General features: G+C 39.5%; 2 protein-coding genes across 2 annotated transcripts; both read left to right on the forward strand.

Moving 5' to 3' along the window:
• Window positions 1-963: 963 nt before the first annotated feature.
• Window positions 964-4644, forward strand: LOC137075836 (uncharacterized). The gene is made up of 2 exons (XM_067444789.1): window positions 964-1733; window positions 2138-4644. The coding sequence occupies exons 1-2, from the start codon at window positions 1442-1444 to the stop codon at window positions 4642-4644; spliced, it is 2799 nt and encodes a 932-aa protein (XP_067300890.1). The 5' UTR covers window positions 964-1441.
• Window positions 4645-5773: 1129 nt separating this feature from the next.
• LOC137075068 (uncharacterized) lies at window positions 5774-8904 on the forward strand. Its single transcript, XM_067443243.1, has 2 exons — window positions 5774-7371; window positions 7745-8904. Exons 1-2 carry the CDS (start codon window positions 5774-5776, stop codon window positions 7980-7982), a joined length of 1836 nt encoding a protein of 611 aa, XP_067299344.1. The 3' UTR covers window positions 7983-8904.
• Window positions 8905-13998: the final 5094 nt, after the last annotated feature.

Below are 13998 nucleotides of genomic sequence, written 5' to 3' on the forward strand. Positions count from 1 at the left end.
AACTGTGTGGTGAAATGGGCCGAGCAAACAAACAACTTTGAATTAAATTTGCGGTAGCCGATTGTAAATAAACATCCACCATGACTGTTGACATTGTTTATCTGTGGGAAGGCTATGAAAAGTCCTGCACAGCCTGGAACATGACATCTGTGATGATCTACCGTTTTCGCTACGGTCGCATGACGCTTGTTTATCTGCTGAACTCCCGACGGCTGCGCACTGCACAGTTCCGCCTGAAAATGAACATGGGCTGACATGCAAACAGTGCCGTTTCTGGGCATAGGCAAACTAGGCGGTCGCCTAGGGCGCCAACAGCTGGGGGGCGCCAGTGAGCCCCCGCCCCAACAAGATTTTTTAGTTATTTCATATATATTTTATTATTAATATTTCGTACTTTTGCTATTTCAAGGCATTATGATTAGTTGCGATTATTGGAGTGAAGTCGCCATGGTGATAGTGGCGCTGCTGTAAATGAAATGAGATCATGTAGAGGGCGGCAGGGAACGTCGTCATCCGTGGCGTTGTAACGCTTGTGTCCGAGTGAAAAATGCGGATAGCTCACTTAATGTAACTGGAGTGGATGCAAACACGGAGGCGATTAACATCAAACAGATCGCACTTTATTCCCCGCTGAACTCTCATCACAAACTCCTTTTCCGTCCACAGCATTACTTAATAAAACAAAATAACTGACTGTTAGCAACAGAAAAAATTCCCCACACATGGGAGCTGAAGACTCAGTGCGCACATACACAAAATGCAGACTTCGTTTGCAGGGAGCGCGCGCAACTCTTAAAGGGGCCACACTATATTTCTACTCGTTACAGCGTGCTTTAGTTTCATCATCATGAAAAGTCAAAGCCATCAGGGGCTCGTATTGTAAAAAGAAAAAAGAGGAAATATAAAAAAAGAAAGCGAAATATACAGGTATGTTAAACTACTTATTGGTTACTTGTTCTCTACTAATAGGCCGTGGGCCGGACCCCGATATTGTGAATTTCACAGATCCCTGCCAAGGAACTAAGTAATTTGTTTAAAGATGGCATGTAAAAAATCTTACAAGTGGTGTAAGCATTGTTTCCAACGTTGATTCGTGCACATTTTATGAAGAGATCAATTTAAACTCTTAATTTTTTTAACAGGCAAATTTGTAGGACCACTAAATCGTTGCGTCAGAAAACGTAAACAAATAAACCCGTCTCCTTGACAACTAACATTGTTGATACTGTAACATTTCTCTTTAATAACGAAATCCTTCCATTATAATAGGCTTTATATACTTTTTGTTTATACAAACTATACTATACATTGTGCACTTACCATCAGAAGACTTCTAACGCTGTTGATCACCCGTAGGTGGGCTTGTCACGCAAATTAATTTATTTACATTAGACCGCATAACAACAAAGCGGGTCGCGATTGAAAGCCGGTGCGCGTCAATATGAAGTGCTGTATACATGTTGCTTCTAAGGCAAAAAGCCCAATAACTGTATTTTCGCAAACAAGTTGGGCATCATTTGTTCAGTGTGCCCAGAAATGGGTTGACCTCAACACTGCTGAGAGTTTAGTTGCTGAAAAAGCCATAGCAACATTTAACTTAACAGAAACCTGGAGAGACCAAGATGTGCCAATCAATGTGGGCTTCCATAGGGAATGCTACATGCTTTTCACCAATAAAGATCATATTGCAAGAGCATGTAGGAGGAGAGAAAAAGCAGCCAAAGATACTGAAGGTATATATCAAATCCATTAATTCTACCAGTTGTCTATTAAAATAAGAGTGTACTGGTGCATCATGTATGTGTGTATTCTAGTTAATTAAAAAATATATGTTAAATAAACCACTCAATACCAGTGAATCTTAATTACACTGTGATTTTTAATTAATTAAAATTTTTTTTACATTATCTTAAAAATTGTACAGAAAAACTGGACATTTAACAAGGGTAAAAAAAAAGATTCAAAATAAGATTACAGTAAATATTGTGAAGTTGACATTGACTTGAACAAGTCATTGTTTTTTTTGTTTTTGTTTTTTAGAATTTTTTTATTTGAAACAAAGACATCACATGTTATTACTAGACTAAAAATAATCACCTTTGATAAACACATTTCTGTCCCCTTTGTAATCTTATAGATAAAGCCCACTTGCTGCCAGAGGAAGTCAGTGATGACACTGCATCCAAGGTTCGGGTTTTGCGTTCTGCATCAGATTGCCCAAGCCTCACAAAAAGAGCTTCCCATCTCCTGCCTGTTGGATGCCTGATATGCAGAAAGAACCAATACATAACTGATAGTCACAGCAGAAAAAGGTCAAAAGAAAAACTAGCTCAGTGTGAAACATTAACTGCAGGCAAGCTAATGCTTGCTGCAGAGGAACGGAGGGATGAAAGTCTACTAGTGCACATACGTGGGAGGGATCTTGTAGCATCAGAGGCCATGTATCATTTGAGCTGCTACAGACGTTATACGAGACATCTGCCCAAAACTTCTCGCGAGGGAAATCCAGAAAGTAATCCATATCAGGCAGGCTACAACCATTTCTGTGAGTCAGTGGTGGAAGAGAGGTTGCTGAGAAACCGTGAGGTGTTAAGGCTGTCCTGGCTAAATGGCTTTTTTAAAAAAATAGTTAAAGAACAAGAAGGTGTTGACATTTCAACTTACAAAGCTTTTTCCTTAAAAGCCAGACTTCAAAAGTCACATCCATTTTTGAGATTTCTGAAATCATCGAGAAATTATTTAGTATATGTTGATGACTTAACTGCTGATGAAGTAATCCATGATGAAGTAATCCATGATGAACCGTCACAGCCATCATCATCATCAGACAATAGTGAAGATGACACAGAAACAAGTCATGTTGGAGCAGGGCAAGGAACAAAAGACTCAAGACTTCTGTATCATGCAGCCATGTCACTAAAGGAGATTATAGATGCCAAGTGCAAAACTACTCCTAAACTGCCATGGCCACCCACAGCGCAAGACCTTCAGATGGACACTGCCTTAAATATGGTACCAAATGAATTATACAATGTCCTGGCCTGGTCAACAAGTATGACTACAGAATTTAGAAGTGATGGTTTGTGTGCCAATGTTAGTGTTGAGAATAATCAGAAGATTGTGTCATTGTGTCAGGATATCATGAATCTTGCGATGAGAGGACGCTGGCTAATGCCAAAGCATTCCTCCTTAGCCATGGCTGTACGACATACGACAGGATCAGCTCAGTTGATAGGAATACTGAATGGTCTAGGGCACTGTTCCTCCAACTCACAAGTACTGGAACATGACACCGCTCTAGCAGAGCTGCAATTACAAAGAGGTGATACATACATTCCACCAAACATTACAGTTCAAGTGCAAGCAACTCTTGTATGGGACAACAACGACTTTGGTGAAGAAACACTATCTGGAAAGGGAACAACACATAACACAAATGGTATTGTAATTCAGAGGCCAATTACCTGCGGTGTGTCTACTTCTGAGACAGTATCTCTGCAAAGAACAAGGAAAAGGTCTCTTCAACCACCTCACGCCCATATTGACACCTACATTAGAAAAAAGAGGACAGGGCCAAAACCTTTTGGATCAAAAGTTAAACTGGAACAAGAGAAATACATGTATACACAGGACTCTGCACGAAGACTGGATAGCGCTTACTTTTTCATGAAGACTCAAGAAGTCCATGGCAGTGTTTTACCTGGATGGACTGGTCACAATACACTGCTACAGAGAGGTACGATTCCACAGCAGTCTAACATTGGTTACCTGCCTGTGATTGACGCCAGTCCAACAGACCTAGACACAGTACACACCATCCTCACACGTTCAATAGAAATAGCAGACAAACTGGAGCTTAATGAAATTGTGTTGGTAATGGATCAGGCCATATACGCAAAAGCACAAGAAATTCGTTGGATGAACACCACATTTATGGAACGACTAGTCCTGAGAATGGGGGAATTTCATACAGCCATGGCATACCTGTCCTGTATTGGGAAACACTTTGGGGACGCAGGATTTCAAGATGTCATCATTGAAGCTGAAGTTGTTGCTGCAGGATCTATAGAAGGAGTCATAACTGGACATCAGTACAACAGAAGCATTCGTACCCACAAGTTAATGTGTGAGGCACTTCAAAGACTCCGTTGGCAGGCATACCTTGACATCCTTTCAGAAGACGACCGTGAATCTGCAAAGAAGATAGCTGCTGATCTGCAGATAGCCTTCCCTGGTGAAGAATTTGATGTTTTGGTAATGTCTGAAAACTTCTTGACAGTTATGAGAGGTTACGAAAATTATATCAAAGACAACACCACCAACAAGACATTCCACTTTTGGGGCACATACATATCAATGGTTGAGGATCTTCTCCTCTTCATCAGAGGAACACGAGAGGCAAATTGGAGTCTCCATCTGTCAAGTGTCCGTTCCATTTTGCCATGGTTCTTCTCTTATGACAGGATCAACTATGCCCGATACTTATCAACATACTGGATGGAGATGATCAGTTTAGGGGACACTCATCCAAGCATAAACGACCAGCTCCAATCTGGAGATTTTGTTGCCCAGAGACAGCAGACCTATGGCTTTGCTTATACTGCATGTGACCAAGTGATTGAGCAGACAGCTGTTAGGGGTTAACAGCTTATGACCCAGGACCAGTAGTGAAGAAATGAAGACAGAGTCAGGATTCCAATTAAATAAAAGAAAAATTTACTTAAGAATAGTTTGCAGTTTCAAAAGCAGAAGCCAGCTTTAAGTCTCACAAGGAGTTCGTAGGCCGCGCTCCCTCTCTCACCGTCTCGTTGCCTCGCCCCATCGTACATACAATTGTCCCAACAGTTATACCGTTTTCAAGGTCTTATCCCCGTCATTACTGCGATGTGGATGCTTCTGATTGGCTCAGAGACAATGCACAGTCATGGTAAATTTCCACTCGAGTCAGTTAATCTGATGCACGTTTCCACTGACGTGTCACTTGTTGATGCTTTCACCCAGAATTAGGCCCGTAGTGACCTTCCAGATCTGGAGCAGGCGCCAGCTTGCCCAGAACAACAAGTCCACCCATCTCTTAGGGTACCCATTGAACACCATTCTGATCTGTAACATAGAATATTGCGCACATACACAGATACACAGTCTCTCCAAGGCTCGAGCTGATTAAGCTCCAGTTCTAACTAGTTCTTACCAAAACATACTGATAACATGTGCTTTCTTTCAGTGAGAGGGACACACAATAGTACAGGCAATATTCATCTTGAGTCTTAAGTGTTGCAGTAAAAGAAAATATAAAAGGAATAAAACATAATAAATTAAATGAAAGACAAATCCATATTTCATATCTGGAAGCCGGGCTAAGTGAGCAAACCCTGTTACTGCACTCCTGACATGTTAGGGGTGTGTGATACCTCAAATCCAAACACACAACCTTGTTGCCAGTGTTTAGTGACACATCACACATCTCTAGGCCAGACCCTCAGTCACTCCTCAGAGACCAAATACACACTTTAGAAAACAAGAAACTAAAACTAAATCATAACTGGATAGAATCATTATAATAATATAGGATAAATATTGATTAAAGTTTTGATTATGAAGTTAATTAGGATATAAATATATACAGGTATATTGAAGCGGCAGTGGATTTCAAAATCCCCCCTTCACAGCAAACCGTGACTCAAAAACAAAAGGTGGACTAACTGGGTTTTCACTCAACAAAAGCGCAGTTCATAGATGGACACTTACCCAACATGAGCGCGCAGCCATCACTATGGGGTGCAGAGACATGGCTGGACACAGCACCACAACAAGGCAACGAGCGGAACTAGATGATGCACGAAGAGAATGTGACAAGAAGGATGTAAATAATATCATGTCCACCATTCAGAACATGATTAATCCATTTGATCCTTCCATAGATAGCGAGGTCCTTTACCACATTACATCAGGTCATGTAGCATCAGAGCCCATTTTCACAGATCTGCATGAAGCAAAAGAGAGAGGTGAGAAAGCCTTCTTAGATTTTTGTGAAAAGAGGCTACAAACTGATGAGATGGGAATCTATGAGCCAATAAAAAAAATTAAACTCAAGACTTTCAAAGACACTGCAACAACAACTGTGACAAAAGCAAGAGGCAGAGATATAGCACTAAAAGCAAACTGTGATCTGTTCGCCAGACTAATTGTAATTGGAACCTCTAGAACGATTGACATGAGTGAGATGCTTGTATATAGTTTAGGGCCCTTACCCGCATCGCTGGCTCATTATGATGGTTCCCTCATGAAAACGGACAAAGCAAAGCTGATGCACTTTCTGGAAGCAGAGGTCAACCCACCGGCGACAGTGGACAACATTCCAGATGGTTCAACTTGGGTGTGGGATGCTATGTCACTTGTGCAAGTCATGAAACCCCAAGCAACATTTGGGATGTTTGCAGACAGCGCTCTGAGGTTGATTGTCAGTGTGGCTAAAGCAAGCAAGTCCAAAGTAGTGCATTTTGTACCAGACACCTACAGAACCATGAGCATCAAGAATGCAGAACGAGAACGACGTGCTGTGAAGGGCTCTCAAGTCATTAAAATATATTCTGAAGAACAGAGGACACCAAAGCAATGGGTTAAGTTCTTGGCATGTGGTGAAAACAAAGAAAATCTCCTACAGTTTTTCTTTGAGAGATGGTGCAAATCCGGAAATGATCTAATGGATGACCTCACTTTAATCGTTGGACATGGAAGAGAGTGCCATGCTCTAAGAAAAAGACAAAATACAGCTGATCTGCAAGTCTTACCAATGCCAGATCTGTTCACAGTACAGGAAGAGGCAGACACCCGACTTCTGCTACACTGTGCACATGCTGCTAATTACAGCAGACATATAGTCATCAGAAGTCCTGACACTGATGTGTTTGTTCTGGCCCTTGCTTTTCAAAAAGAGGTTGGGACTAATCTATACTTTCACACGGGAAAAGGAGTCAACATGCGCACAGTTGAAGTTAAAAGGATCCATGACCAACTAGGAGAAGAAGTGTGTGATGCCCTGATTGGTCTACATTGCTTCTCTGGCTGTGACACAGTGAGTTCCCTGTATGGCATAGGAAAGGTAAAGACAGTTAAGACACTCTTGGCTAATCGTGAACACTGTGCTACATTCAAAAAAATTGGCACAGCTTTCACTGTACCACCAGAGTGCTACGAGGCAGTGGAGGCATTCACATGCAAGCTCTACGATCAGAAGGGCATAACAGATGTCAACAAGGCAAGGTGGCAAATGTTCAAATCAGGGAAATGTTTGGAGAGAAGTCTTCCTCCAAATAAGGACTCCCTTTACCTTCACATTCAGCGAGCAAACTACCAGGCTGCTATATACAGGTAAAGAACCTAGGAACAGAAAAAATAACAAATTAGTACTGTAAGAACAAGTGATACTAAGAATACTAATGTTACTTAGAGGTTGTCAAAAATACATAAAAATGTATTTTGAAATAAGATACAAAAAATTCAAGCTGTAAAGGTATCTAATTAAAAATACAAATTAAATCAACCATGACATGTATCAAAATAAACAGTCATTTGTATTTTAAAAATACTCAAATATTTTTCCAAAACAACACAATTTTGATCATAATTGAAAGCTCTTCACTGTTTAAAAATTAATTTTACATGCATGTATCAAAAAAATACTGTCCATGTCTGCCTGACCTTGAATATATACCAACATACTTTCTATTCCTCTGTTCTACAGGAGAAGTTTGCAAAGCCTGCCAGACATACCTCCCCCAATGCAGCATGGATGGAGGATCGAGGGGGAATTCTACGCAGTTCATTGGATGACACTTCCACCAGCACCAAAAAGTGTCTTGGAGCTTGTGCATTGCCAGTGCAAAGCATCACAATGTGTGGGGGGAAACTGCACATGTAGAAAGCACCAGCTACCATGCACAGACATGTGTCTATGTAGGAACTGCTCCAATGCTGTCTAAGTGCAACACAAAACATTGTGAGCATGCAGCCATGGGCTTAATGCATCTTTCAATAAAATGACACTGATAAAGTTAATCTGGTTCAAGTTCATTTTTGTCTGGGCTCCAAACAGTATTAGGGGAGGATCACAGGCTTAACTTTAAATAAAATAAATTCATACAGCTAACGTTACCGGTAATCTACACGGAAGGAGTACAAAACTTGAAATCTTAATTTATCTTCTTCTGCAAGACAAAAAAAAACCTTCATCGTAGATCATTTTAAGACTAATGCAAATATGCCATTGCTAAACTCTTTACAGCAATAAAGCCAAACATACAGTTAAATAAATAATTAACTCGCGGTATCCACAGATAAAAAGCTAACGTTAATCACACCATACTAAGTTACCTCAGGTGCTAACGCTAGCTTAACATTACCCACGTGTGTAGCATTCGGTACTTTGCTTATATTAGTTGTACAAATACTGATAGTAGTAGCTATTTTGACGGCGAACATGTGCCAAGACCCATGCATTCAGACTTTTTACAACGTTTCGGACAATGCTAGTGCTAATCAGTTACCTACCGTCTCCACGAGGTGTGGTGCAGCCATACACTGTAGCCAAAACAATGGTTTGCCGCTCCGCTTTCAGTTCACATCCGGGTCTTCAGGCACTGGTTCAAATAATGATGTGATTGGTCAACTCAAGTTGACAAGGTAACAACACGAGCTTTGATTGGTTCTTACTCCGGCTAACCGTTTGTGGTTAGATAGCGAGATTATATCTACATTATATTTTTAATGTGCAACATTTGATGTTGGAAACAAGTAGTAATGTACTCAACAACGGTTAATATAACCAGTTATAAAAAATGAATCAGTTCCCTGGAGGAGATCTATCAAATCGAAAACTAAAGGAGAAAAATGGACTTGGCCCACAGCCTATAAGCTGGTCGCTCTATCATAACGTTGAGCAAAACATTACACTCAATATTAGTACTGGACGGACCACACGCCATGCTCATTTATTACAGCTGCAGAACATTATAGCAGTTCATTTGAATATTTTTTTTTTTCATTAGAGATAGCTGTTTAGTGTAAATTGATCAAGTAGGCTAATACTGTCATAACCATGGGCCTCACTAGGCCCCTTTTTTATGAATTTATGCATCAGCCCCTAAAAAATATGTGATTAACCTTTAAAACATATGAAACTGGCGCGAGGCTTCGGCTACGGCTTCGTCCCATCTTAGTCTTTGTGTCACTGTGTTCTTCAATCCGCAGCGGCGCCGAGTGACATGGTTTTCAAGCTATTGTTATCTAATTTTTTGGCCTTCAGAACATCTTAAAATACACATATGTAGATCATAGAAATCAAAATTTTCTCGGGGGAGCATGCCCCCGACCACTCCAACATCTGTGATCTCAGTGATAATAAACCTAGCTACATTATTCGATTAATGCATGTACAATATGCCCATGAAATGAAGTCATATTTACTTAATAAGTTGTAGTTAAAAAAAAAAAAAACATGATCTCGCCTAGGGTGCCAGAAAGGCTAGAAACGGCCCTGGTTCTATTTATAACCATTTTCACTACTAAATATAGGACACTGAAAACCCACAATTCAGTTTGTATCAAAATTTTTGTGTCACAATTTTCAATTCTGTACAAATTTTGTTTTTGTTTTCTTTTCCTTTTTTTAAGGCCACAGAACTTTATTTCAGCATATGATCTATACCTTAATTATCCACAATTTATTATGCAGCATTAAATGTTATCATGTTATCATGCACAATATAAATTTACTTCACTTTAAATACATTATTAGGACTTGGCATGTGCTGGTAAAAATTTTTAATGTTGCAATTAATTGCTAAAGCTTTTATCACAGTATACGGTATTATCACAATATTATATAAGTTGCAAAAAAAGTGTTGTCATAGTTTAACAGCTTTAAAAACTCTTTGTAATAAAAATAACTCTGAATGTTTAAATACAAAAATACAATGCACTAAAATATAAAAGTTTCAAACATATTAAAGTACAAAAGAATTAGGCTAAAAAAACAACACAATAATGTATCATTGTTTAATGCGTTAACTAAGAGCAATAGCTACATTTGTCACAGAAAGTTACAAAACATATTGAAGGGGGGATTCTGAAATCCACTGCCGCTTCAATATACCTGTATATATTTATATCCTAAATAACTTCATAATCAAAACTTTAATTAATATTTATCTTCCTATATTACCTATATTATTATAATGATTCTTTCCAGTTATGATTTTGCTTTGTTTCTTGTTTTCTAAAGTGTATATTTGGTCTCTGAGGAGTGACTGAGGGTCTGTGCCCGGTTGCATAAAACACCTTAAGTGAAAATTTCCCTTAAGATCGCCCTTAGGTTTCCCTTAAACTTAAGGGTGTTGCATAAAATAACCCTTAAGTGTCACTTAAGGGTTTCTTAAACTGAAACGTCATAAACCCTTAGAATTTTCCTCAAATATCTATTTTTCACTTAAGTAATCCCTTAAAAACCGTTAAGCGTTGCATAAAGCCCCTTAACTGTCATTTTCCTAAGTATAGTTTAAGGTTAGGAAAAGTTTACCTTAAGAGTTGACGAACATTAATGAGAAAAAAATGGCTGAGTTTATTGATCCTGTTGAAGATGTAAATGTGCCAAGGCGAATTTTTCGCGATAGAGAGAATCCTCTGGACCATCTTAGCGATGAAAAACTGCTTCGCGAATATAGATTTGATCGCCGCGGGATATATGAGATCGCTAACAAACTGGAAGGCGATCTTGATCATGTTACCCAGCGTAACCACTCACTACCCTCTGTGTTACAGTTGCTTATAGCACTTCGGTTCTTTGCAACTGGGAGTTTCCAGTCTGTAGTGGGAGATGTTTTCCATGTTCATAAATCGTCAGTTAGTAGAGTTATTCACCGGGTTGCAGGGGCTCTCTGCCGTCATTTAAGCCAAACTGTGACATTTCCATTGCGTGTTGAAGTGGATGCCATTCAAACCTCTTTTTTTCGGAAAGCGGGGTTTCCTCGAATAAGTGGTGTAATCGATGGCACACATGTCAGAATTCAGGCTCCCCGCACGCATGAAGATCAGTATGTTAACAGAAAAAATTACCATTCTGTTAATGTGCAGCTAGTGTGTGACCATCTGTGCAGAATTAGAAATGTTGTTGCATCATGGCCAGGGAGTACACATGACTCTAGGATTTTGACAGAGAGCAAGATCGGAAGAGATTTTGAGGCTGGGATGCACGGTGGTCTTCTGCTAGGGGACAGTGGTTACCCCTGCCGACCATGGCTCATGACGCCCTTCATGAATCCCCTTAACGCTGCACAGGCATGTATTTAATAATGTTACAGACAACTTAAATTTACAAATCATTTCAACTTAAATTACGTTTAACTGACGAGATTTTTTTTATATTTAGACTATAGCTTATTAACTTTAAAAAGTTGAAAATTAAGTAAAAACATATAGGCTATTGTCAACTTATTGATCATATTTTTCAATGTATTAAAATGTATTTTGACTTGTTGATACTTATGGTCATCGTTTGATCCTAGGAAAGATACAACAATGCGTTGACACACACACGGTCTATAATTGAGAGGACGATCGGACAGCTCAAACGCAGATTTCACTGTCTCCACAGCGAGCTGCGCGTTGAACCTCCAAGGGCCTGCAGAATTATTGTCGCCAGCGTTGTTCTTTTTAACATGTCAAAGATGTATTCTGAAGAGGGAGATGATGTCGAAGAAGAGGCTCAAGAAGCAGAAGCAGAAGAGGCTCATGAAGAAAATCAACAAGATTTTCAACGGGCTGGATTTGTTGTCAGAGATGCCATCGTAAATGCATTCTTTAATTAGTTTAGCTAGTAGCCTATGGACAATACTCATAAATATAAATAAATAAAATATAAATAAATAAATCATAAATAAATACAAAACCTGTCAGATCTGTCATAAAAAAATGTATTCGTCAATTGATGTGATTGTTATTTTTCCTTCACTTTGTAGCTGCATTAGTTTGTTATTAAGAATGAAGTTGTAAATGTCTTGATTTTCCTTCTCCTTTTTAAGTTTTTCGATCTCTAATTGCAGTTTTGTCTTTTGAAGCTGTAGGACGTCTCTTTGCAGTTCTAGCACTTCTTCTCTTGTCGCGGCTGGAGAGGATATTTGCGTCTTTCTGCAATTCACATGTCTTTTGAAGAAATAATGAAAAAAAAATATCAAGGCTGTTCTAAGTAAATTTAACAATAGACTAAAATAATTGTTAACGAAATAAATAATAAAACCTTACTTCGCTGCATGGTTTGGCGTGCTGCTGGCGCTCTGCCGGTGTTGAAGCTGATTTGATTGCTGAGAAGCTCTAACGTGTGAAACAAATAACGTTACAAAGCATATTTTATTTTGTCGTGATCTTCAAATCGTTTATCCTCAGTAGTGATATTTTTTATTTGATTTAAGACAATAATGTTCTCACTCCGTGTAATTATCCTCTTGTTGAATCTCAGCTTCACTCTCTAACCCGCCAGGGATGCCAGCTAGGACAGGTGAGTCCGCCCCAATGATGTCTTGGACTAGTTTCGTTGAGTCTGACAGTTCAGAAGGCGGCGGTCCTCCACCTGCAGTTTTGTTATCGGTAGCTCTTTGACTCTGTGATATGGTATCAAAACGCACTCGGTGCGAAGAAAAAAGAACTTGTTTTTTTTTTTTTCTTACCCGTTTTGTTGGATTCCCTCCTATGGAGGCTTATTTCTTTTTTTGCCACCACAGAGACGTTTTCATATTTTTTTATTACCTCCGATACGGTCCTCTTTACACCTAGATTACGTGCGTTGATCTTCTCCGTTATTTCCTCCCACTGTTTATTCTTTTTGGCCGCAGTCATTTGGGGATTGAGTTTGCTTTTTAAAATTGCCCTTCTTTTCCCATATTCATCCAGAAGGATACATTTCTCCTCCTCTGTCCAATTTGGCTTTCTTTTTTTGTTTTCTTTATCCATATCTATTGTAGGCCTATCCATTGTATTACAGTTCCTATAGGTTAATGTGTACAGTAGCGTGTCTATGGCAACAATATAATTTTATAACGGTAAAACCTGGGTTGCAGTCGTGAAACACTTAACGGTTTCCCTTACCTAAGAGAACCGTTTAAGGGATTATATGCAACACCCTTAAATCATTCCCTTAGATAAGGGGAAATCACGCCTTAAGTATCATACTTAAGGGAAAAACTTAAGGTGTTTTATGCAACCGGGCACTGGCCTAGAGATGTGTGATGTGTCACTAAACACTGGCAACAAGGTCGTGTGTTTGGATTTTTGAGGTATCACACACCCCTAACATGTCAGGAGTGCAGTAACAGCGTTTGCTCACTTAGCCCGGCTTCCAGAGATGAAATATGGATTTGTCTTTCATTTAATTTATGTTTTATTCCTTTTATATTTCCTTTTACTGAAACACTAAAGACTCAAGATGAATATTGCCTGTACTATTGTGTGTCCCTCACTAAAAGAAAGCACATGCTATCAGTATGTTTTGGTAAGAACTAGTTAGAACTGGAGCTTAATCAGCTCCAACCTTGGAGAGACTGTGTATCTGTGTATGTGCGCAATATTCTATGTTACAGATCAGTGTTGAGAATGGTGTTCAATGGGCACCCTAAGAGATGGGTGGACTTGTTGTTCTGGGCAAGCTGGCGCCTGCTCCAGATCTGGAAGGTCACTACGGGCCTAATTCTGGGTTGAAAGCATCAACAAGTGACACGTCAGTGGAAACGTGCATCAGATTAACTGACTCGAGTGGAAATTGTCTCTGAGCCAATAAGAAGCATCCACATTGCAGTAATGACGTGGATAAGACCTTGAAAACGGTATAACTGTTGGGACAATGGTATGTACGATAGGGCGAGGCAACGAGACGGTGAGAGAGGGAGCGCGGCCTACGAACTCCTTGTGAGACTTGAAGCTGGCTTCTGCTTTTGAAACTGCAAACTATCC

This window comes from Pseudorasbora parva, chromosome 5, assembly GCF_024679245.1.
Source record: "Pseudorasbora parva isolate DD20220531a chromosome 5, ASM2467924v1, whole genome shotgun sequence".
Classification (NCBI taxonomy): domain Eukaryota; kingdom Metazoa; phylum Chordata; class Actinopteri; order Cypriniformes; family Gobionidae; genus Pseudorasbora; species Pseudorasbora parva.

Bases quoted from the DNA above. Each gene is read 5' to 3' on its own strand.
- LOC137075068 (XM_067443243.1), top strand. From the start codon at position 5,774: ATGGGGTGCAGAGACATGGCTGGACACAGCACCACAACAAGGCAACGA. The intron at 7,372-7,744 runs GTAAAGAACCTA...TCTGTTCTACAG, and splicing joins TACCAGGCTGCTATATACAG to GAGAAGTTTGCAAAGCCTGC.
- LOC137075836 (XM_067444789.1), top strand. From the start codon at position 1,442: ATGAAGTGCTGTATACATGTTGCTTCTAAGGCAAAAAGCCCAATAACT. The intron at 1,734-2,137 runs GTATATATCAAA...GTAATCTTATAG, and splicing joins AGCAGCCAAAGATACTGAAG to ATAAAGCCCACTTGCTGCCA.